The sequence below is a fragment of the Furipterus horrens genome, unplaced genomic scaffold (genome assembly GCF_987537825.1).
Source record: "Furipterus horrens unplaced genomic scaffold, mFurHor1.1.pri manual_scaffold_7, whole genome shotgun sequence".
Classification (NCBI taxonomy): domain Eukaryota; kingdom Metazoa; phylum Chordata; class Mammalia; order Chiroptera; family Furipteridae; genus Furipterus; species Furipterus horrens.
In genome coordinates, this window is record NW_028327177.1 from 48,215,846 (window position 1) to 48,240,037 (window position 24,192).

Below are 24,192 nucleotides of genomic sequence, written 5' to 3' on the forward strand. Positions count from 1 at the left end.
GGAGAGATGGAGCAAATGCACTTAATCGTTGGTGAATCTGGCTGAAGGGAATATGGGAGTTTTCTGAACTATTTTTGTAAGTTTCAAATTATTTCAAAATTAATTATTTAAAGATAAATAAATAATTAAAGCCTGTTATTTATAGCACAGGCAACTTTCTACCACTCCACCATTTCAGCACGTTCTATTCTAGGCTTTGTACATAAACACGTAAAATTTTTACATAATTGTAATCATCGTGTAGATATTTTGTATTTTAAAATGTTAATGTAAGCATTTTTTTTCATGTTAGGACACAGTCATTGCAATGATTATTTTTAGAGCCTCATAATGCTGTAGTTATGTCTTCTTCATATACATAATGTATAGAAAATTGAATGTGTAGATGAAACAGAATGATTACACCAATAATAAAAGTTCATATGACAGTATGTTAATATAGTGTTCTCAGAAAATAAAAGTTAGTTCTATTTCCTGTCTTTGAGGGAGATATACAAATAATCTCACTTAGTACAAGAAGCAACTCTTAATTTCTGAGAAGTTACTTGGTACCCATGCTAATGCTCATTTTCTATGTTTTCTGCTACATGGTAATGATCTCTCAGTTTAATAATATATTTTAGAATTTTGCCAACAATCAAATCTGTTTTTAGATTTTGAAACAGATCCTATTCCTACCTCAAAAATTTGCACTTACAAGTGTCTAAACTTTCAGCATGTCTTCCATTCCCAAGGATTTCTCAATGACTGTTGGCAAACACTTTCGAGACCTTCACATTCTTGGGAACTCCTACGAGTCCACAAAGATGACCGGGAGTCCCCATTTCCCACTCCCTGTTCCCTTGCTTATGCACCCCTATGTTCATAGCAGCGCTATTTACAATAGCCAAGTGCTGGAAACAGCCTAAGTGCCCATGAGTGGATCAAAAAACTGTGGTACATTTACACAATGGAATACTATGTAGAAGAAAGAAAGAAGGAACTCCTGCCATTTGTGACAACATGGGTGGAACTAGAGAATTATGCTTAGTGAAATAAGCCAGGTAACGGAAGAAAAATACCATATGATACCACCTAATACAGGAAACTAATGAACAACACAAACAAATGAGCAAAATGGAACCAGAGGCATATAAACAAGGAACAGACTAACAGTTACCAGGGGAGATGGGGGAAGGAAAAGAAGGGAGGTAAGTAGGGGAAAGGTTTAGTAAAGGAACTAGTATAAATAAACCATAGACATGTACAACGAGTTGTGGATTGACTGTGGGAGGAGGGGTGGGCTGGGGAGGGGTAGCAATGGGGGGAAAAGTGGGACAACTGTAATAGAAAAACGATAAATAAATCAAAAAATCTTTAAATGATAAAAATAAAAGATCTTCATTTTTTTTGTTCTAAACTAAATACTAAATTCAATGTAATTGGTGAGTTATATCATAACTGTTTTAAAGTTGTTTTAATTGAAACAGTCACAATTTCCTAGAGGCACAGCATGAGAATTTTTCTAAACTTTTTATATTTTATAAGTAATATTCATCCCTTTCTTTTTCTTTTGGGAAAGGTGGCTTCATTAAGAGAGCACCAAGACCCCAAAGGCTATATGCTAAGCTGGTACCACATGGGAGATGACTCTTCTTTTTTGCCCTGTATATCCAATAGCCAGGTACTCTTTTTCAGGTGAGCTCCTTGGTCCTTCCCACAGTGCTAGAGCTTGCATGCTTTCTGGGGAATGGGCAAGCCTATCAGATCAGGCAAGTCCAGAGAAAGGAGCAGAAAAACACTTCATCATGGGTGAAAGTTGAAAAAGGTGTCTGAGGTTATTACTACTATATCCTAAGTCTACTGATTATCTGAGACATAAATATTAGCAACAATACCCTGGCCAAGTAGCTTGGTTGGTTAGAGGATCATCCCTATATGCCAAAGTTACGTGTTCAATCCCCATTCAGGGAACATACAAGAATCAATCAATCAATCAATGCATAATAAGTGGACCAATCGATTTTTTTTTCTCTAAAAATCAATTAAAAAAAAAAAAACAACAAAAAAACAAAACGAGACCTAAGACACAGAGGCAAACACACACAGGAGACTTCTGGCCAAGATGGAGGCCTAGACTGACATGCTCCATCTCCCTCCACAACTAAGATGTAATACAACTATCGCAAAACCAGAAATAACCAGAAGTTCCAGAAAATAAATGGAAGTCCAATGTATGAAGTTATAAAGAAGTGGTGCTCATCCGGACGGGTAGGAGGGGTGAAGCTGAGGCAGAGAGGTCAAGCTGTGTTGGCGGTGGCAGCAGTGGTGACAGTAGCAGGACGGCGGTAAGCACAGACACTATATTTAAGGGGAGGTGAGAAGTGCCTGGGGAACACACCCGGCTGCAGACCAGACCTGTCAGCTTGCAATTCCAATGCTGGGGAAGGCAGACTCCCATTGCCTTGGACGGTGAGGCCCGGAGGAGGTGGGGACAGAGGAGGCTCCCGGTCTCTCAGTGGAGACTAAACGGCAGGAATCCATCTTGGACCCCCACCCCCACCGAAAACACCACAGCATGGTGAGAAGGGTCGTCCGGTTGTGACAAGTGCATGGGGCTCCGGCCCCTATAGCATAGGAGGTGTCACAGCCCCGCCCAGGAAGCAAAGGTAAATACAAAACTGTCTGGATGGCACACATCATGATAGAGATCCCAGTGATGCAGCATGACCAGACAGCAAATATCTAATCTAATGCAGCAGCAGATAGGAAATCTTTCTGATGCACAGTTCAGAGCTTTGGTTATATGAATGCTTACAGACCTAACAGCAGATCTTAAATAAGACAGGGAAGGAATGAAGGCTAGTCCTGCTGAAATGAATGAAAACACATACGAAACTAGTGGTGAGGGAAAGAAAACCAGGGATCAAATCAACAAATCAGAACAGAGGGAAGGAATAAACATTCAACCAGTGCAGAAAGAGGAAACACAAAGTGAGGAAAATGAAGAGAGGCTCAGAAACCTATGGGACAATATAAGCGGGCCAACATCTGAATCATAGGGTTGCCAGAAGGTGAAGAAGAAGAACTAGAAATCGAAAATTTATGTGAAAAAATAATGAAGCAGGACTTCCCTAACTGAGGAAGTAAATAAAGTTATAGGTCCAGGAAGCACAGAGAGTTCCAAAAAAACTGGACCCAGGGAGAAACACACCAAGACACATTATAATCAAAATGTCAAAAATTAAGGATGAAGAGAGAATCTTAAAAGCAGCAAGAGAGAAGAGAATTATGTACAAAGGGGTCCCAATAAGACTCTCAGCTGATTTCTCAAAAGAAACTCTGCAGGCAAGAAGGGACTGGCAAGAAATATTCAAAGTAATGAAAAGCAAAAACCTACAACCACGATTACTCTATCCAGCGAAGCTGTCATTCAGAATGGAAGGGCAGAGAAAGTGCTTCCGGGACAAAGTAAAACTGAAGGACTTCATCAGATCCAAACCACTGTTATATAAGATGTTAAAGGGACTTGTTTAGGAGAAAGAGGATCAAAACTATGAACATTAAAATGAAAACTGTATCACAACAACCAACAACAGAAGCTAGGGAACTGAAACAAAGGCAAATTAAGTAGGCAACAAGAGTGGGAAAAGAATTATAGGTATGGGTAACATTATGGGGGGAGACCAGCAGTGGGGGGGGATGGGGGAAAGGGAGGGAGATGATGCTGGAATTAAGAAGCATAGTAGGAGGGATGGAGTAGACAGGAAGATGTTGAGAAGAACTATAAGCACAACCAATGGGCATGGACTAAGTAGGGGGGACAACTGGAGGGAGGGGGGTCACTGGGTGCAGGGGAACAAAGGAAAAGAAATTGGGACAACTGTAAGCATAATCAATAAAGCATTTAAAAAAACATGCTATAAACTTTCAATAAATACTAAGTGGTAGTGAAAAAAAAATTAGCAATAAGAGAGAATTCTGATGCTAGCTGTTTCCATCTTAGGGCAACTTTCAATAATATCCAAGAGCATGCATTCCCAGGAAAGATGTATTTCTGAGGCTTGGTATTTGAAGAAATTCCTGTTATAATTGCTAAGTGTTCTCTATAAAGCAGGTTTTAAGTTTGATCAGTGTAACTCATGCCACAGAGCATAATGATTCTGAATGAGTATCTGGATCTGGTACATTGTAAGAACTAAAGAAACCTTAACTATTGACTCGTAAAGTTGGAGATCAGACATGCACTGTAGTGACCCCACTAAGATACTGCTCCCTTAAGAGTCCTGATTAAGCACCTTTATACCTCTGACTACAATAATCATCACTACCATGCCTAAGTCATTTTTCCTACCATAGTACCTGATATGTGGTTGACAGAAATACATGCTGAATAAGTGATTCTTGGAAATTTCTTAAGTATAAGTAGCAATTTCTCTACTGCAAAGTGACTGTGGGTTAGTTTCAAGTAGTAGAGGGGAAAACGAGTTCTTTTTGTAAGTGCTCAAAGAAATGTTACATGACTTGCCCAAGGGTATACAGCTATGTGAAATCAGATAGATATTCTGTCTCTATGGACAGTACTCTTTTAAATTCTGGCTCAGGAACTTGTGGGGAAAAATATATATGAAATGATTTTGTTGTTCTTTATATAAAAAACTAGAGACCACCAGATACTGTTACTTGGTATGATTAGAGGTAAATACAGGCTCTTCAGTTTTCAGAATAGTTCTCTATCTCAACTAAAATACATTATGTTAAAGTATTTTAACAAGTCACCAGTGTCCCAGTGATTTTAGACCACTTAAATACCTCAATCGGAAAGACACAATAAAATCAAGTGTTCTACACTAATTAGTGGGATAGTGGAAAGGCTATAAAGTCACACAAACCTCCAGGGCTGCCACTAACCTGGCTGAGACTCAGTTTTCTATTCAATAAAGTAAGGATAACAAGACATACCTCAGGGGGTTGCTGCAAAGCTTAAATGGGGGGAAAAGTGTGAAGTATAAAAGTAATTAGCAAGTTATCAGTTTTGTAGATTAAAAAAAATCGTCACTTCTAGTGGATACATTCCAGCCCTCATTTTGCTTGATATTTGTAGCAGCTTTCCGACATACGCCTTCCTTTGGTATACTGTTTGGTGACAGCATACTTGAGCTTGTCTTCTATCTCTTTTTTAGTTAATATATCTCTTCTTTTTAAATCTTTAAAAAATGCTGGAATTCCTCAAGGATAGATCCCACTCTGATAGGGGAACTCAAGAGTTAAAGATTTTAGCTCTATTATAGTCGACCTGTTGTGATTAATGCATAGTGAAAACTGTTGTTTCAGGGACTAGAATACTGACCTATGGGACTCCAGGAGGCACACAAGCAATTAAGATGGTATCTGAGCCACTGTGTTCCAGAGAGGCATGCAGTTAAAGAACCGTTGATTAACAGATAAAGAAGTACTAGGAAAATTGCCACAGGACTGCAACTCTTACCCAATTAACCTTTATTCCAAACCCCTTACGTACCCTTTCTTTTCCTTATAAGAAGGTTGGTTTGAAATGAGATGTTAAGATGGTTTCGAGGGTAGATAAGCCATTGCCTTTTTAGATCACCAGCCATCTGAATAAATTGCCCATAAAGATTGAATGTTTGTCTCTACTTACTGGTTCTGGTAGTGACATGCAAAACGAATGCCAACTTTTCTCATTTCAACTCGCCCGCGCCCCCACCCCACATGAGCTGAATATTGAATAAATGGCTTAAATGATCTATACTAGAATGGCTCACATTTTTAAGACCAGCCCAGACATTGGCAGAGCTTCAAATCAATATATCTAACAACCTATAATATCTACCCTTGCCCACCTCATAGGTACTTGAAAGTCAAAACCACAAAATTGATTATCTTCTCATTGCTGTCCCAAAATAAAACCTCATGACTATCCAGTGACCCCTATTACAGTGCAAGGCATCAATATAAGCCAGAAACCAGGGAGTTACCCTTGACCTAGTCTCCTCTTTTCCATCCTGTATCTTTTCTTTATCCTCTCACATCCAATCCAATTCCTTAAACTCAGCTGTTTCTCTCCTATATTTCCTCCTTTCTCCATTTCCATTGCTACCAATTCTTACCCAAGCTACCAGAATCTGTTGCCTGGAAAATGGTTAAGTGGGTCTCCTCCTCTCAACCATCCATCCCCCAAGCTGCTGCTGTAGCTCACATGGTTAAGAGCATTGTCCTTATATGCCAAGGTTGCAGGTTCAATCCTTGGTCAGGGCATATATAAGAATCAACCAATGAATGCATGAATGGAGTGGAATGGCAGGTCTTCTTTCTCTCTCTCCCTCTTCCTCTCACTCTCTCTAAAATTGATAGGGGAAGTCAAGACTTAAAAGATTTTAGCCGTACTTGGTAGGCCTAATGCATGTGGAAAGCTGTTGCTTCAGAAACTGGAATGTATGACCATGTGACTCCAGGAAGCTGACAAGCAATTCAACTTTTCTGTCCCAGGGGGTCTGCAAGTGATGGAGATGGTATCTTAGCCATTGTGTTCCAGGGAGGGAATGCCTGTGATGAGGCTTGAGAATTGCTGATCAACAAATACAGAAGTACTAGGAAAATCACCACTGGACTGCAACTCTTACCCAATTAACCTTTTTTCCAAACCCCTTGCCTACCCTTTCTTCTCCTTATAAAAAGGTCAGCTTAAAATGAGATGTTAAGATGGTTTTCAAGGGTACATAACACGCTGTCTTCGCAGATCACAACTATCTGAAATAAGAGCCCATAAAGACCAATCCTTGTCTTTACTTACTGGTTTTGGTAGGGACAGGCAGCATGAACACCAACTCTTCCGGTTTCAAAATCAATAAAATAAAATAAAATGAAAATCTGATACTGTCTTCCACAATATTCTCCCACATTTTTACCCTGCCTACCTCACCAACTTTATCTTCTGTCTTTCTTTGTCAGTGATTTTGTTTCAGTTTCACGAACTAGCTCCCTCAAGGCTTCTACACAGTTCTGCTTGCAAGAAGAATGCTTCCTCCAACTGAAACACACCCAATTTATTTCCACTCACTCTTCAGACCTCTTTTCAAATGCTACTTCCTGAAAAAAATCTCTGTGATGTGTCGAGAAAGGTTAGGTTTCTGCTATCATAGCATCCTGTACTTCTCTACCATAGCACTTATAACTTTAACCAAATAATTATGTAACAGTTATCTTAATATTGATCTCCTTTGCCAGTAAGTAAACTCAAAATGTGTAGAGAAGGGCTGTGTCTTGTACTCCAGTGCCTACTATACCTAATACAAAGGAGCACAAAAAGCATTCCATGAACGAATATGATACACAAATACAAAACAATACTTTTCACATTAAATTTAAGTTTTTCATTTCTTTTCAGACTAATTTTCAGATTACTCCACAAAAACACATGAATTTCTTCAAACTGAAACTCTACTGCACTAAACTATATTAAAAGACTCTCACATAAAGTTCACTTCCACAGGTTGAATCTAGCTAGCAATAAGCTTGTGAACTGATTTGGTAAATATACCTGTTTTAGAGATGAACTCGCACATCTAATATAAAGAAAACAATCCCTAGAATCCAATTCTTTTGGCAGTTTTTTTCCCACCCACTAGGCATCTTACAGACGCAGCAATTTTTACTCTAAAACAAATATTTTCCAAAAATAAAAGCTCAGAAACGGATGTAATAATAGTTAAATCTTCTGCCTCACAAGTTCTACTTATGTGCATCTGTGCTTTAATAAATGTTAAGGTTTTAAAAAAGACATAACCTTGTAATGTCCCATTCATTAACGAGGTTTCATTTTATATCGCACTTCCTCCAATTCTTAAATGTCCCCTCAATTTATAAATATACAATGACATATATCAGCTATTACATTTTTTCATAACAGCCTGCAAAGTAGATTTACTCTTTCCCTTCATCGCAGAAGACCACCTCTCCGTAAAGTCTGGGGACATTTTCCCTCTTTTTCTTAAACATCATTTTGCCCAAAGGTCAGATACTATGGCGTAGCTCCACGCATCATCCATTACAACTAGTCTGCACCACCTACATTTCTGAGAAATGGTCGTGCTAGAAAGGAAGAGCCAAATTTTTACTTACTCCACAAACGCCCTCGAGCAGAGGCAAAGGATCTTATTATCCTCCTCCAGGTTTTCAATGAAGAGAAACATTTCGGCCACGCGGCTCCACTTCTCGCAGCACATTTCACCACCTCAGAGGAGGCAGCCCGGCTCTAAACGGACCGGGTTACTGGAGACCGAAAGGAGGCCTTGTGGGCGTGGCTGTGGGATGAGTTAGGTACTGACCCACGGCCGCTTCAGGCCGGAGCGAGCTGCGGAGACCGGAGCAAGCGAGGAAGCCGCCACCGGAAGTGGCTTCGGAAGACCACAGGAAGGGACCGCCCGGCGGCGGTGTCACACTCCACGCTGCCCCGGCTGCAGCCGCTTTATGGCTTTTTCTTCTCAGGGTTGCTCGCGGAAGTCGGCAGCTCAAATTTCTTTGCTTCCCTGGGCCGCTAAACCACAGAAGAGCGACCACCACTGTTCGAGGGTGAGGACGAGCCTTCTGTCCCCTTCTCCGCCTGAGGTGCGTCGGTCCCCGCCTTGGTCTACCCGTGCTCCTCTCCCCGCCCGGCGCCCGTGGGGCGTCAGTCCCGTGGGGCTGCGAGCCGCGGAGCCTGCACTTCTAGTCCCCCAGGGCCGCCTCGAGTACTCGGTTGGGGCTCGCGGGCGCGTTGGGCTCCGGCACCGGGGTGGCGGGGAGGGGAGGTTCTACCTGGATCACAGCGAACCTATTCATCTCGCCCCGCCTCTCAGAAAACCCTAATTCGGCGTGTTTCGCTTCTTAGTGGTGGGGCGAGGTGTCTTCAACGTCACTAGAGGCCTCTGCCCTTGCCCAGTGATTTCTCTGATTCTGGGCTCTGAATCGACCCTACTGTGTATAAAAGCTAAAGAGAATTACGTGGTGATCACGAGAATGTAGTTGAAAGCCGCATGGGTTATGGTTAAGAGTTCTCGCTTTCGGACAAATCAAGCTTGGAATCCTGGTTTACGCTCCTTTTACTACCAGTGTGACATGACCAAGCGACTTAACCTTTTGAGCCTCATTGTGATCATCTGTAAAACAGGGATGATTAATAGCACCTGCTTCCAAACAGAGACAGACCCACAGATAGAGAGCAGGATGACAGCTAAGGGGGTGGGGGGTAGGGGCGTGGAAGGATTGAGCAAAAGGGAAAAAGAACTCATGGACAGGACAACAGTGTGCTGATTGCGGGGCAGAGGGAGGGGGTATAAGGGGACTAAATGGAAAAAAATACAATGAAAAAATAATAATAAAAAAAATAGTACCTGCTTCCTAGGGTTGCTGAAAAGACTCAATGAAATAATAAATGAAACACTATATTAGACTTCTCATATGTGCTTTTAATAGTTTGAGTGGTACATACTTTGTAGGAGATGCTGGGCACTGTCTCAATCAATCCCTTGGATTTGCAGCTTGTAAAACAAGTAAGTCTCTGTTCTCATGCTGCTGATTAAAAAGAAAAATGCATGTGTGCATAATCAGGATGTCAAAAACTGGGACATTGTTGCTAGATTTGTAAAAAGCAGTCAGTGTTTGGTGTAGGGTATTGGTTGAGACTGCCCAGGCTGCTTCCTTAAGGAAGCAGGTCAGGACTTGAATGTTGTTGGAGCACTTAGGACTTGGTCTGTGCTATTAATGCCGAGATGGCATTGATATTTCTTTAGAACAGTGATTTTTCAACCGATGTGCTTCAATGATTTTTAAAACAAGCCATACCTATTTAGTCAGGGGCACTGACCTCTTCTCCCTTAGATTGTCAAATTTTAAAAAATGACAGCAAACACAACAATAGCTATCTGGGGTGAATGAATCAAAATTATACCTAATTCTTTTGCCAGGTCAACAAAAATTATACCTAATTTTTCTGCCAGATTGACAAAATCTATAATATATTTTTTGGTGCGCTGCAGAATTTTAGTAATAAGTTTATGTGTGCTATGAAATAAAAATTTTGAAAATTACTGCTTTAGTGTATGTAAAAACTGAGGTAAAATCTAGACATTTAGAACATTGCTAATATTTTGGTTGCATATACTCCTGATTGTAAAGAGAAGATTAATTTTCACATGAAACATTTATTCCCACATCCTTACTGCTGCCTTTCATATCAGAGATATGCTTATTTTAGTGACTAAAGTAGATAAGTTACAGATACAACAGTGTAGATGTGCAACATTTTGGGGGTAAGGATAAATTTAAGAAAATAAGGGTAGAACAGTAATTATCAGAGTGGAAGATCTTAGCTGGAAGTTCAGGATATTCTAGGATTAAAAAACAAAACAAAACAGAAAACCCTGAAAGATAATTGAAGCTTGAAATCAAAAAGGTATTGTTTTAGAGATAAAATGATTGGTTTGCTAGAAATCTTAACTGAAATATTAGCTAAACTTTAGCTTTATTGATTGTTTGAAATAGAATGCTTAAGCACTGAAACAGTACCAAATCCCTGTTAAGCCATTGTTAAATATGCAAAAGGAAAGGAGAAAATTAATTTATATTTCAGTGAGTGCTTCTTTTCATTGGCATTTTCAGCATATCTCCAATGAGGATCATACACTAAAAGTAAGAAATGGATCTGCTACCATCCGTGTGGTAAAAGTACTGGTAGTGTTTAAAAATAGGTATATTTCCTTAAGTTTTTGTAGAAAACAAACAAAAAATTCTCTGTTCTGATTTATTAGGTTTTGAAATATTCTGGTTTTAAACATTCTATAAAGTCAACTAGATAAATGTTCTTTGCCATCAATATCAACATTGGTGATATTTCAGTTTGTTAACCTTTTCTTACAAGTTACATTAATTCCAGTGGGAAAATTAAGGTACTTTAGATGTAGTGCGTAGGACTGTATTTTATTGTAGTTTTTTTTCTGATAGGAAATAACCTGGAATTTTGGTGACTAAAATATATCTCCCCCAAAACATCTTTTAAGAATTACAGGTTTTTGTTGTTGTTGTTGTATTAAAATAAATTGTTAAAGAGTCATGTAAAGCCTTTGGTAAATAGCAGGGGGAGAAGGGCCAGGCAGAAGTAGAGGGAAAACAGATGTTGCATTCTTAATCTTTTCAGCATATCTGTGAGAGAGAGAGAGAGAGAGAGAGAGAGAGAGAGAGAGAGAGAGAGAGAGAGAAAGAGACAGAGAGAGAGAAAGAGACAGAGAGAAAGGGAGGGAGGGATGGAGGGAGGGGAGGAGGGAGGAAGGGAAGGAGAGGGAGGGAGGGGGGAGGGGGAAGGAGAGGGAGGGTAGGAGGGAGGGAGGGAGAGAGGGAGGGGGAGAGAGAGAGAGAGATCTTGGTTCTTCACTTTGGGCAAGTCAACTTGGCCGTATTGTCATATTATCAAAAGTAAAGTATTTTATTAATTCAGAAACTTGTTATTCAAACTCCTCTGATAGTTCTATAGTGGCAACTTTTAGGACACTGCTGGTCCACATTTTTGTTAAAGATGTAGTTGGCCAGCATTTTTTAGGTGGTGCCAATTATGTGTGAGTTTTACTGTTCTAACTGCTTTACATATGTTTTCTCATGTAGCCATCTATTTTTTTTACTGATAGATCCCAGTGTTTAGAAGTGTCAAACTACTTCCTTGATAAAGATTTGTTGAGTAAATGAAGTAATAACCTGATTATGTAAGTTTTCTGGGCCACACCATGTCTCCTACACTCTATTCTATCCCCTCTGGCCTAGTCAAGTACTGGATGCAACAATTACATTCTCTTCCACACCATCCACTTTTCACTCTTTTATTAATGCATTATCATTGGTATTAAAAAACTGCTATCTTTTCTTTTATCTTAAAACAACAAACTTGATTCATATTACCCTCTAGATACCCACCCTTTCTGCAACAGTATTTCTTTGAGAGTTGTCAATATTTGCTATGTTTTCAATTTATTTACTCCCATATTTTCTTGAACTTATTCCACCTAACTTTCATCCCCACTGTATCGCAACGTTTCTTAACAGGGCTTTCCAATACCTCTTTGTTGTAGAATCCATTGATCAATTATTACTAGACTTCTCTGCATCATTTGAAACAGCTGAATACTCCTTTCTTCTTGAAACACTTCCTCTGACATCCAAGATGCTGCTCCTGGAAAGAGGAGCTTCTTAAATATTGAGTGCCCTATGACTCAGTCCTGAAAATCCTTTTTTATTTTACATTCATTCTCTATAGGGATGCTTAGTTTAATGGTTTTCAATACTATCTACATGTTGCTAATTCCTAGATATATTTCTTTAGTCCTGATCTTCCTGCTACATTCTGCTTATATCCAGCTGCCTATTTAATGTCTTCACCTGGATGTTCAGCAGAATCTTAACATGTTCAAAACTGAATTCCTGATCTCTATCTCACCCCAGAAAGAAACTTATTCTTTCTGCAACTCCGCCTTTTCACAAGAAAGCTGCTGCTGCTGATAGCAATACTGACTTAGTGCTTATATAGTGGAAGGCACTCTTCTAAACTTTTTAAATATTCAATCTCACAACACTCTTGTTAGGTAGATACTATTATCACCCCCACTTTACAGATGGAGAAACTGAAGCAAAGAAATATTAAGTAACTTTACAATGTCACCTAGTAAGTGGCAGCACCTCTCAGGATACATACTCATGTTGCAAAAAAAATGCAGTTGTTTCAGATTTCTCTCACTCATATTCTATATCCATTCATCAGTATATCCTCTTGGCTTGATCTCCAAAATATATCCAGAGACCGATTATCTTTTATGACCTTTACTCTGCCACACTGTCTAAGCCACTTTCACCACTCATCTCGATTATTGCAGTAACTTCCTATTTGCTCTTTGTAGAGTACATTCTCAACTCCGCAGTCATTTAAAACCCAGCAGGCAATCTCATTCTTCTGATGCCTTCTTCATCTCCCTTAGATAAAGCTGGCCTGCAAGGCTGCCTCTCCCTGCCCACTTCAACTGCTCTTCCTATCACTTTTACTTAGCCTACCTTGCTGCTCATCAGACCACACCAAGTGTACATCCTTTGTACTCACTGCTCGTTTAGTCAGGAATTCTCTTTCAAATACCCACATGGGTTGCTTCCTCGCTTTCTGAGGTCTCTGCTTATGTATACTTAGAAAGGCCTTCCCAGACTAACCTCTATAACATAGTGACCCCCCCCCCCCCATTGTACTTCCTTGCCTACCATAGGTCTCTCTCTTCTTACCCTTCTGTATATTCTTCTCTCTGGCGTGAGTAGGTTACTGTCCCTGTTCTTCTCAATACCAGATAATTGGAGTCAATCACAGGAAGTGACCTGAGTGGTGAGAGGTTATGAAACTAAGGTCTGAGATATGGTTGAAAGAATTAGGATTCTGACTAGAAAAGGGGATTTCACAGCTCATGATAGCTGTCCTGAAAATTAAGAGGTTGTCTAGAGGAAGAGGTTCTACAGTACAGAACTAGGTCCAATAGGGGAAAGTTACAGTGAGGAAAGAATAAGGAAGATCTTTTAGTACTCCAGTGGATGGTTTTGAAGATGAAATGGGACACCTTTTAAGTTTTCTGTCCTGGAAGGGTTTAAATCAGAATTAAGGATGACCATTTGTAGAGGAAGTACATGCATGCAGCCCTGGGGCACTGTTAAGGGACTTCTAGGTCTCATGCAAGTTTCCCTGTAAACTCTCACTCAATGTCTGCGTATGTACTGTCTCTCCTTTACTGTGTCTGTTAAGTGTGTATAATATATATCAGAATGTGATTGAGGATAAGAGGTGTAGTTCTATTACCAATTTGGTTTGCGGGAGGTTTTAAAATCACAAGATTTTACAATTCTGTTAAAAATTGGAAATGAAACGAAATTATTGGGGGCAAGTTATATTAAGCAGTAAGGGTCACATCATGAAAATGATTGGTTTTTAGGCCTAGGAAAATCTCCTTTTAACATTAAAATTTGAGAGGCTATCATAAATTTTAATATACTAAAAATAATTAAAAGTTTTTTCTATTTAGGTATAATTTATCATAACATTCTGTTGTGGACCTCTGACCAGCAGAGTCCACGGCGTTGTGGATGAGGGAAAAAATGCACAGTGACTGCAAGAATCCTGTGAAGAGGGGACAGAACTGGTCACTTTTTAGAGGAGAAAGCACAGTTTGCCCCTGCCTTAACAGGCTTTTATTGATTACTTATGTGGATTACATCCAAGTAAATTGTGAATCATAGTGCCAATCATTGCCTTATATGGTTATTACTTTTATATATTAGAGAAAAGAATGTTACACATGCATGGATGATAAGGATAACTTGTCTAGCCACTTCCTGTTCTTAGAAATTGGCCCAGAATAGGCTCTAAGAGACTGGTTCAAGGTTACACGCTGAACATCTCTTGTTCTCAGCCCAGGATGAGGGAGTCCTTTAGCAGAAAGCAAGCTTTTTTTAAACTATTATATAAACGCAGGCCTGGTTCCCCGCGGGAAAACTGGTGTGTGGAATGGGTCCTGTGTGCCACCACGTTCCCAGTGGTTTTCTACTCTGGGGCTGAGCTACATTTGCCACCACCAAGCACCCCGGCTTCCCATAACATTCACCATTTTAAAATGTACACCCCAGTGGTTTTTACTATATTCACGAAGTTGTACAACTGTCACTACTATCTAATTTGGGACATTTTCATTATCTCCAAAAGACACCTCTGTTTCCATTAGCAGTCACTTCTCATTGCTCCTTACCCAGCGCCTGGCAACCACTAATCTTTCTGTCTCTATGGATTAGTCTATTCTGGGTATTTCATATGAATGGAATCATAGAAAATGTGACCTTGAGTGTTTGATTTTTTTTTTACTTAGTATAATGTTATAAAGGTTCATGCATATTGTAGCATGAACCAGTACTTTATTCCTTTGTATGGCTGAATAATATTCTGTTATATGATATAGTACATTTTATTTATCCATTTATCAATTGATGGACACCTGGGTTTCATTTTTTGGCTATTATGAATACTGTTCCTATCAACATTTGCATACAAATTTTTGTGTGACTATGTTTTCAGTCTTCTTGCATATAACCCAAGGAGTAGAATTACTGGGTCATATGGTAACTTTGTGGTAACTTTTTGAGGAGCTGCCAAACTGATTTCCACAGTGGCTGCACCATTTTGCATTCCCACCAGCAATGTATGAAGGTTCTACTTTCTTCACATCATCATCAACACTTATTTTCTGTTTTTAAAAAATTATAGCCATCCTAGTGGGGAAAGCTTTTAGTTTAAAAAATAATAAGTTTTTCTGTGTTGCATTCTAAATGATCAAACACTGGTAAATTATAGTCATGTGACTCTTTATGTGGATTAAAATTTGATGTAAATAAAGGCCAGTCTTAATGTGTTCTGTGTTTACTCTTTCATTTATTTCCTGCTTATCTACAAAGGACTTGAGATCACTTTCATTATGATTATGTTGTATGGGATAAAGAAAAACTATCTCTTAGAATAGAAGGCAATCTTATATAGGAGATCATGATCATAAGGATAAATGTATCATTGAATATCGTGTTTAATCATCAGCTTATTATCTGACAGAGTTACTAAAAAAAGACATAGTCACTTACACATCTGAACTTCATACTTTTTCTCCAGAGAAGCAAAGTTTTTCATAGCTCTGAATTAAAAAGAAAAAGTATCAGGTGGGACTTTTTATAATGGAACTAAACAATATATAGATGTGCCTTCACTAAAGCATTGCTGGTGTGAGTATAATTTTTAATTGTGATGCAGTAGTGTAGGCTATATTCATATCTGTCACACATTTGTGCATATATCTTGCTATTTTATGGAAATTATAACTAGATGTTAATGATTATCTTTTTTAAATTATATTTTTCTTCTATTTGTATACTTTGTTTCCTAGATTACATACATAGACGCTTGGGACACCTCAGGCTGTATTGCCCTGAATGTGTGGATCTCATCTCACCTGGAAAGCTAAGCAGTGTTGGCCCTGGTTTGCTCTTGTATGGGAGACTGCCCTGGAATATACATAGACGCTTGGGACAATATATTTATCTAATTCATGGTAAGTTAAGTGACTGTTTTAGAGAGTGATATAAAATAATTGTATGTCTATATTTTCAGATTTAAGAAAAATTTTAGTGACTATAAGGTAAAAATGATACTGACAAATTTTTATTATTGCATAATGCCAAAATAACAGAAAACTTTTCTGTAAACCTGCTTGTAAAAGATAATATCCAAAAATATATGTCATCATTTACTAAAGATTTGAATTAGATAGTGATGTTACCTTTTATTAAGAACAGAATTATCTCAACATAACCTTGTACAAGATCCTAGCGTTCAGTATGATCTGCTTAAGATAAAAGTCAAATTGTTAAGATTAATCTGAAATTTCACTCTTCATCAGCCTTATTTTCCCTTCCCAGTTATAACTTGTGAGTTATTTTAAAAGCTAAACCCAATATACTTTATGAGCAGACAAATGAAACCTTAAAATTTTTACATTTCAATCTGCAACAAAGTTAACCATTAACAATTGACTCATTTTTGGCATTAAGTTATGACTATATAGTATTTATGCAGACTAAAGCATTTAATTTTTTAGCCGTTAAAAGAATAACAATGGATTGTTTTTCCTTTCTAGTGGCAAAATTAAAGACTTGTCATGACAATGAAGAAAGAGACTGAATTTGTCATTTTCACCTAAAGAAATATGATAGACAAAAATCAAACCTGTGGTACAGGACAGGATTCTATGCCCTATATGAGTTGTCTGATTCACATATTTGAAGAATGGTTTGGAGTGGAGCAATTGGAGGACTATTTGAATTTTGCAAACTACCTCTTATGGGTTTTTACACCATTAATACTTTTAATACTTCCTTACTTTACCATTTTTCTTCTCTACCTTACTATTATTTTCTTACACATTTACAAGAGGAAGAATGTATTAAAGGAAGCCTATTCTCATAATTTATGGGATGGTGCAAGGAAGACAGTAGCAACTCTGTGGGATGGACATGCAGCAGTTTGGCATGGTAAGCAAGATTTCTTTGATCTCTGTGTGTTGCTAATTGTGTTTGTGGCACAGAAGCTGTATCATTCCATTTTATTGTTGAGAAGATACTGAAAAATATAATGGAAGAGATATTAACTATTTCTTTTTATCTACTTGCAGTCATTGTGAATATATATGTCTTTCTTAAAGAGAATGTTTCCAAGCACATTAGTGTCCACTAAAGAAGGAACTACACAGCCATTAGACTATTACTATAAATTAATATAACAATTTATAGTTAAGACATCTAAAGGACTAAGAGATTATTTAAAACAGTATAGAAAACTATTTGAAAATACTTTAATTATTTAGCATTTACTTCCATTTTGTTTAAGATAAGTTTGACTTTCCCAGTATAGGGATTCTTAAAAAATGAATATTATATATAAGTTGTATACCAAAATTTACCTTTCTTCTGTATCATTCATTTCAGAGGTCATTATAGGTTTCTCAATAAATGAGATAGCAATAAGTTTCTTTTCAGGATATTCCTCCTTTTCTTTGTTATTTCAGAAAATGTGATTTTGTGCATTTAACGATTGGTGGTTCTTCATTTGGCCATTATGAAAATTGCCCTCTATTTGCCTGTCTTCAAGAACTTGGTCTTTACCAAATTTTACCTTATTTGTTGTGTGTTTTTTTTTTTTTTTGGACTATGCAAAAATACAGAAGATTCAGTAGGTTTGTTTCAAAATGTGCCTTCTGTATCATGTTGTTAAGCATCAAAGTGGTTTCACAGAAAGACATGGAAGCTAGCACAGGTTTTGAAATAGACACTTGAGGACTATACATATCAAATCACTATGTTGTACACCTGAAACTAATATAATATTGTATGTCAACTGTGCTTTAAAAAAACAGACCCTTAAGGATATATGTAAGTATAAGGCTGCTCTTACAAATCTGTTTTGAGCACTTAACTATGCCATACACTGTAAAATGCTTAACATGCATTAATTCTCTTAAACTTTATAATAGATAGGTTCTGTTACCTCCATTTTACAATTTTCCCATGAGGAAGAAGGACCAGAGATGTTGTTATATGCCCAAGGCAGACTAGGAAGCTAGGAAGAAGAGCCAGAATGCAACCTCAGATATCAGGCTCTAACATGTGTGCTTTAGTGATCTGTGCTATGTGGTAAGTTTGTTCCAGGTTGGGGATTCAGGGTCAAAGGTGATATTTAGCAGTTTTGCAAACAGGAACTGTATATCTTTGATGGATTGAATTCTTAATACTTATTCATTTATACAAATGCTCTTGCCAGTCAGTACAACTCTCATATTCTCTGATGGTTGTTCAACATGAGACAAGATGATACTTCCGCATTCTGTGTGTGTGTGTGTCTGCACCTAGATAGACTGCTATTGTTTGCTGTCTTTAGAATAGTTATACAAAAATTCAGTGGCATCATTTACAATACTCATTGGGAATATTTATTTTCCTCCCACATACAGAACCCCCTCACCCATGTTTCAGGATAACAGTATAAGGAATTACAATTTATTTATGTTTCAGGAGACATGGTTTAATTTGGATAAATTCATGTGCTGAACTTACTTTGCAGCAGAATATATGATTTTGAGGTATCTTATTTATTATTTTTAAATATATACATGACTCAGAGGAGGTAAAATATATATACATAGTTCTTACTCTGTTTAATGTTTATTACGATAACATTTTATTAGATAAGTGATACTTTAAAAAATGATTTTCTTTATCTCATTTTTTAGTGACATATATAAAAGGCATTTGTGTTCATATTTGGATTTTGTATTGGTGTCATATCTGTTTTAACCATGCCTTTTAAGGAATCTTCAAAGGAATTTTTAAACTAATATAAATATTCATTGTAAAAAATGTGTCAAATAAGAAAAATAAAGAAGAAAATAATAGTTGCCTAAAATTTACCATGCATTTGAGTCTTTTGAAATTGTGATCTGTTTATCATTTTTTTATGTGTATGGTAGACTAGTATTTTTAATGTCACTAAACCTTTTCAGTGACTTCTAATGACTATATGGAACTCTATGAATTCTGTGATTTAGTCAGTTTCCTATTGAATTGTCTTTTATTTACAATTTGTTTACTGTATCTTTGTACAACAATCTATCCAATGTTTTGTCTTGAAGTTAAATTTTACCCTCATACTATATATAATGTAAATGTATCGTCATTTTTCAAAAAATTCTCTAATTCTTATATGGTGTTCCAAATAATGCCTATACTATCAGGAAACATTAATTTGATGATTCTTTAAGTACCTACATTTATAGCTAGTTTGCTTGGTGATGATGGCTTTCTTACACTGAAATTCCTTATATAGTCTTAAACTCTAAAATCGTGACTTAATTTTTAAAAACGATTCCTTTAAAATATGAATGATACTTCAAAAAGCTGGACTCTTAATAATTAATGATTTCCCCTGAAAATTAGTTTGATGAGGAAAAGTACTTAAGATGTTTTTGAGAAAATTAAAAACTATTTTACAACAACTGTAAAGGTAATGAGGACCATAACTTTCAGTTTAGGGAAATAAGCAATATTTTATTTCAATATGAAATTTTGGAAAAATGCAGTGCTTTCATTAAATAGTACTTCTCTATTTCTGTTGGGTAAAGTTTTCTTTCATCTCCTCTGTCTTTCATACATGGAAGGACTACTTAGTAAGACTGCCTGAGTTGAAAACCAGGCTCTCATCAGTTTCTGGCTGGGTGACTTTGGCAAGTTACCTAACACCACCACCCCCCTTTTCCTTTCCCCACATTTCCTCTCTCTTCTCTCCTTACCCTCCTTTCCCAGCTCCCTACTCCCTTCTTTTTGCAACAATTATGGATTTTTAAAACTTCATGTTGAAAAAAAATTTGGAATCATAGAGGAATTGCAAAAATAGTACTGAGAAGTTCTGTATATTTTTCACTCAGTTTTCCCTAATGTTAACATGTTGTGTAACCACTTGTACAATTATCAGATTAGCAGTGGTACAATACTGTTAACTAAATCACAGATCTTATTCAAATCTCAGCAGTTTTCCCACCAGTATCTTTTTACCAGGATCTGGATACTGCATTTAGTTGTCCTGTCTTCCAATCTGTGATGGTTATATCGTTTTTTCTTTTTTATCTGCCATGACTATCACAGTTTTAGAGAGTATTGCTCAGTAATTTTGTAGACTGTCTCTCAATTTAGATTTAATGTTTTTCATAATTAGATTGAAGTTATACATTTTTGACAAGAATATCACAAAATTGATGTGTTCTTCTCAGTGCATTATATCAGAGGTTCATGATGCTGATATGTTTTATTACTGGTGACATTAACTTTGATCATGTGGCTAAGGAGGTGTCTTCCAGGTTTCTCCACCATAAAGTTTCTATTTTTTACTTTGTAATCAATAAATATCTTGGAGCTACTTTAAAACTATGTAAATAACCTATCTCAAATGAGATACTTAACTTTTCTGAACCTCATTTTCCTCTTCTATAAAAGAAGTTGTAAGGATTTAGTAAAATTTCGTGTAAAGAATTTAGCATAATTTCTATTATATACTAAATGTTCAATACAATCATGTGCTGCTTAACAATGGGGATACATTTTGAGAAATGCAGCTCTGAGAAATGCAGCATCAGGCAGTTTTGTCTTTGTGCAAGCATCATAGAGTGTACTTACACAAACCTGGATGGTACAGCCTACTATACCCCTGGGCTATATCTACATGGTATAGCCTATTGCTCCTAGGCTATAACCCTGTACAACATATTACTGTACAAAAGAGCACAAGATTAAATTAAGCACAGGAGAAAGTGACACAATCAAGAGATGCAGTAAACCCAAGGTATATGAGGCTGCTGCCAGTGTAACATGGTATATTATTTTGTAGCAAAGTTTTTTTAATAAGTAGGGTATACTCTAAAATAATAAATATAGTATAGTAAATACATGTTAGTAACATAAATGTATCAAGTATTATGTACTGTACATAATTGTATGTGCTATACTTTTATATAACTGGCAGCACAGTAGGTTTGTTTACACCAACCACAAACGTGACTAATACATCATGAAAGCTACAATGTCAGTAGGCAATAGGAAATTTTCAGCTTCATTATGTATATATTTGCATATATGGTCCATCGTTGGCTGAAGTATTGTTATGTGGTGCATGACTGTAAATGTAAATGTTAGTTATCACAATTAAAGAGCATCTTTCTCTAATAATGTGGAAGGCATTGCCTGCATCTTGATTATTGTAAGTTCAATTTAACATACCTACTATGGTTGAGGTCCCTAGTATTTTAAGAGACAATTTTAGACGATCAAATTTTTGACCATTATTCCTAGTAAGAAATGTGAATATAAAATTAAGTAAATATTTCACACCACTGTATTTTAAAATTAAATGAAATGGACAGTTTTGCAGGAAAATAGCAATGCTCAAAATTGGTTCAATTCCCAGTCAGGGCACATGACTAGGTTGCACGTCAGATCCCCAGTTGGGGGCACAAGTGAGAGGCAACCACACAGTGATGTTTCTCTCCTTCTCTTTCTCCTTTCCCCTCTCTCTAAAAACAAATAAATTAACAAGCAAATAAATAAAATAAAATAAATTGGTTAGGGAAATGGGCATAAGATCAACAAAAAATTAGTAACCATTCATATACCACTAGTAATAATTTTAAAAATGGGAAGGAAAAATTCTATTCAAGACTTAACTTTAACAAAAAAACATGTAAGAACTTTATAGTGAAACTGTGTACTTTACAGCTGGAATTCAAAACAGTTGAAGCAAGTAAAAGTCTCAATAGAATGAAAATGTCACTCTGTAGCCCATACTTCCAGTTCATTTTTAATTCAGTACAATTCTCAGTTTTCATGCAACTTTCAAAATTCATATAGAAGAGTAAATAAACAAGAATAACCGAGGCAAGTTTGAATAAAAACAGAAGAGGAAGTATTTTCCCTATTAAAAATTTTAACATAATTTTTTAAAGTATATTTTACTATGTTGTTACAGTAGTAACAACTACTGTATTTGGCTCCCCTCTGCCAAATACCCGCCTCCTGCCAGCAATCCCACCCCGCTTAGTTCATGTCCATGAGTCATGCATATAAGTTCTTTGGCTTCACCCTTTCCTATATTATTTTTAGCATCCCCTTGTCTATTTTGTACCAACTGATTATGCTTCTTAAACCTGCACCATTTCCCCATTTCTCCCCGCTCCCAGCTAATAACCCTCCAAATGATCCCCATACCTATGATTCTGTTCCTATTCTGGTTTGCTTAGTTGGATTTTGTTTTTATTTTTTAGATTCAGTTGTTGATAGTTGTGAGTTTGTTGTCATTTTAATGTTCATAGTTTTGACCTTCTTATTCTTAAGTAAGTCCTTTTGACATTTCATATAATAATGGCTTGGTGATGATGAACTTTAGCTTCACCTTGTCTGGGAAGCAGTTCATCTGCCCTTCCATTCCAAATGATAACCTTGCTGGATAGAGTAATCCTGGTTGCTGGTTGCCTTTCATCACATTGAATACTCCTTGTCAGTGCCTTCCCGCCTGCAAAGTGTCCTCTGAGGAATCAGCTGATAGTCCTATAGGCACCCCCTTATAGGCAACTTTCCACCTCTCTCTCGCTGCCCCCAGGACTCTGTCTTTATCTTTCACCTTTGGCATCGCAATCATGATGAGTCCTGTGTGGTCCCCTCTGGGTCCAGCTCACCTGGGACCCTCCGTGCTTCCCAGACCTGTATGTCCATCTCCTTCACAAAATTTGGGAAGTTTTCCTCCTTTTTTTCAATTCTTGCTTCCTCATTCTGCACTGGTTGTTTTTTTCTTCCTTATGTTCCAAATCATTGATTTGAACCCCGGTTTCCTTCCCTTCACCATTGGTTTTGTGTGGATTTTCCTTCATTTCACTTGGCATAGCCTTCACTTCTTCCCTTATGCATCTGCTGTACTAAAGCATATCTGTCAAGCCTGTGAGCATCTTTATCACCAGTGTTTTGAATTCTGTGTCAGGTTTTCTATCTCCTCATCTGTTAGGTTGACTATCTGCTCGTCGCTTAGTTCTCCTACTGGAACCTTGATCTGTTCCCCCTTTTGGGCCATACTTCTCTGTCTCCTCATTCTGACAGGCTCCTGTGTTTGTTTGCCTCTGCGTCCCAGGTAGAGCTGTTGCTCCTATTACGTTGTAAGGGGCGGGGCCTTAGGGATTGTTTAGTACAAGGCAACCCGTTTCACCATGTTGTGGGGCTGTATGTGGGGGAGGGGTCCGAGAGGAAACAATGTCACCTACCCAGCACTCGCCCCTTTTCCAGTCACCTCTCCCACTTCTGCATTGGACTGGTGCCCCTCTAGCTGCTGCTCTGGCCGTCATTCCCAGACTGGGTGGGTCTACAGACAGTCTAAGACTGTGGGGGCCCTTTAAACAAGCGAACTCTGCTGAGAGACCGGCAGTTTCTTCCTCCACCGCAGCCCCCACTGGTCTGCACAGTCAGAAGCAATGAGGCTTGATTTTCCCTGGTGCTGGGACCATGAGCTGTGAGGCTGGTGAGGAGCTGGGAACGCTCCCCAGGTGTTCCTCCTAACTTTGCAAAATGTGTGACTGTGCTTTCTGCTGGCCTGTCACTGCTGCCGCCACCACACCACATCCTCTCTGCCCTGGCTCCGCCCCTCCTACCTGTCTGGATGAGCATTTCTTCTTTATATCTTTGTTTGCTGGACATCCATGCAGTTTGATTTTCTGGAACTTATGGTTGTTTTTAGTTTTGAGGTAGTTGTATTCCTTCTTAGTTGTGGAGGGAGATGCAGCGTGTCTGTCTATGCCTCCATCTTGGCCAGAAATCACATTATTTTTAATGATTAAAATTATGGTATTGGTACAGGGAAAGGATTATCACAAATAGATTACACAAATTAAAAAGTCCAGAAACATGTGAGTTTAGTAAATGATAAAAGTTTTCCAGATCAGTAGAAAAAGATATAGGAAAATATTTGATGATCTCTAAGTAAGGAAGACACAGAAAAACAGAAGCTATTCAAAAAGATACAAATGTAGT

General features: G+C 37.7%; 2 protein-coding genes across 7 annotated transcripts in view; one reads left to right on the forward strand and one right to left on the reverse strand.

The window, feature by feature from the left end:
• The window catches only part of TGS1 (trimethylguanosine synthase 1), a 56,577-nt gene extending 48,129 nt beyond the window's left edge, over nt 1-8,448 (reverse strand). The window contains exon 1 of the mRNA XM_090283688.1: nt 8,119-8,448. Coding sequence (XP_090139814.1) covers nt 8,119-8,222 — 104 coding nt within the window. The 5' untranslated portion in view covers nt 8,223-8,448. The remainder of the gene's footprint in view (nt 1-8,118) is intronic.
• The window catches only part of TMEM68 (transmembrane protein 68), a 50,586-nt gene continuing 34,696 nt past the window's right edge, over nt 8,303-24,192 (forward strand). For 2 of the 6 annotated variants that reach the window (XM_090283684.1, XM_090283686.1), the window contains exons 1-3: nt 8,313-8,604; nt 15,969-16,133; nt 16,719-17,112. In XM_090283684.1, the coding sequence (XP_090139810.1) occupies nt 16,788-17,112 (325 nt within the window). In that variant the 5' untranslated portion in view covers nt 8,313-8,604; nt 15,969-16,133; nt 16,719-16,787. Of the gene's footprint in view, nt 8,605-15,968; nt 16,134-16,718; nt 17,113-24,192 lie in introns of all 6 variants that reach the window. The other 4 variants (XM_090283687.1, XM_090283683.1, XM_090283681.1 and 1 more) reach the window with 4 other exon arrangements.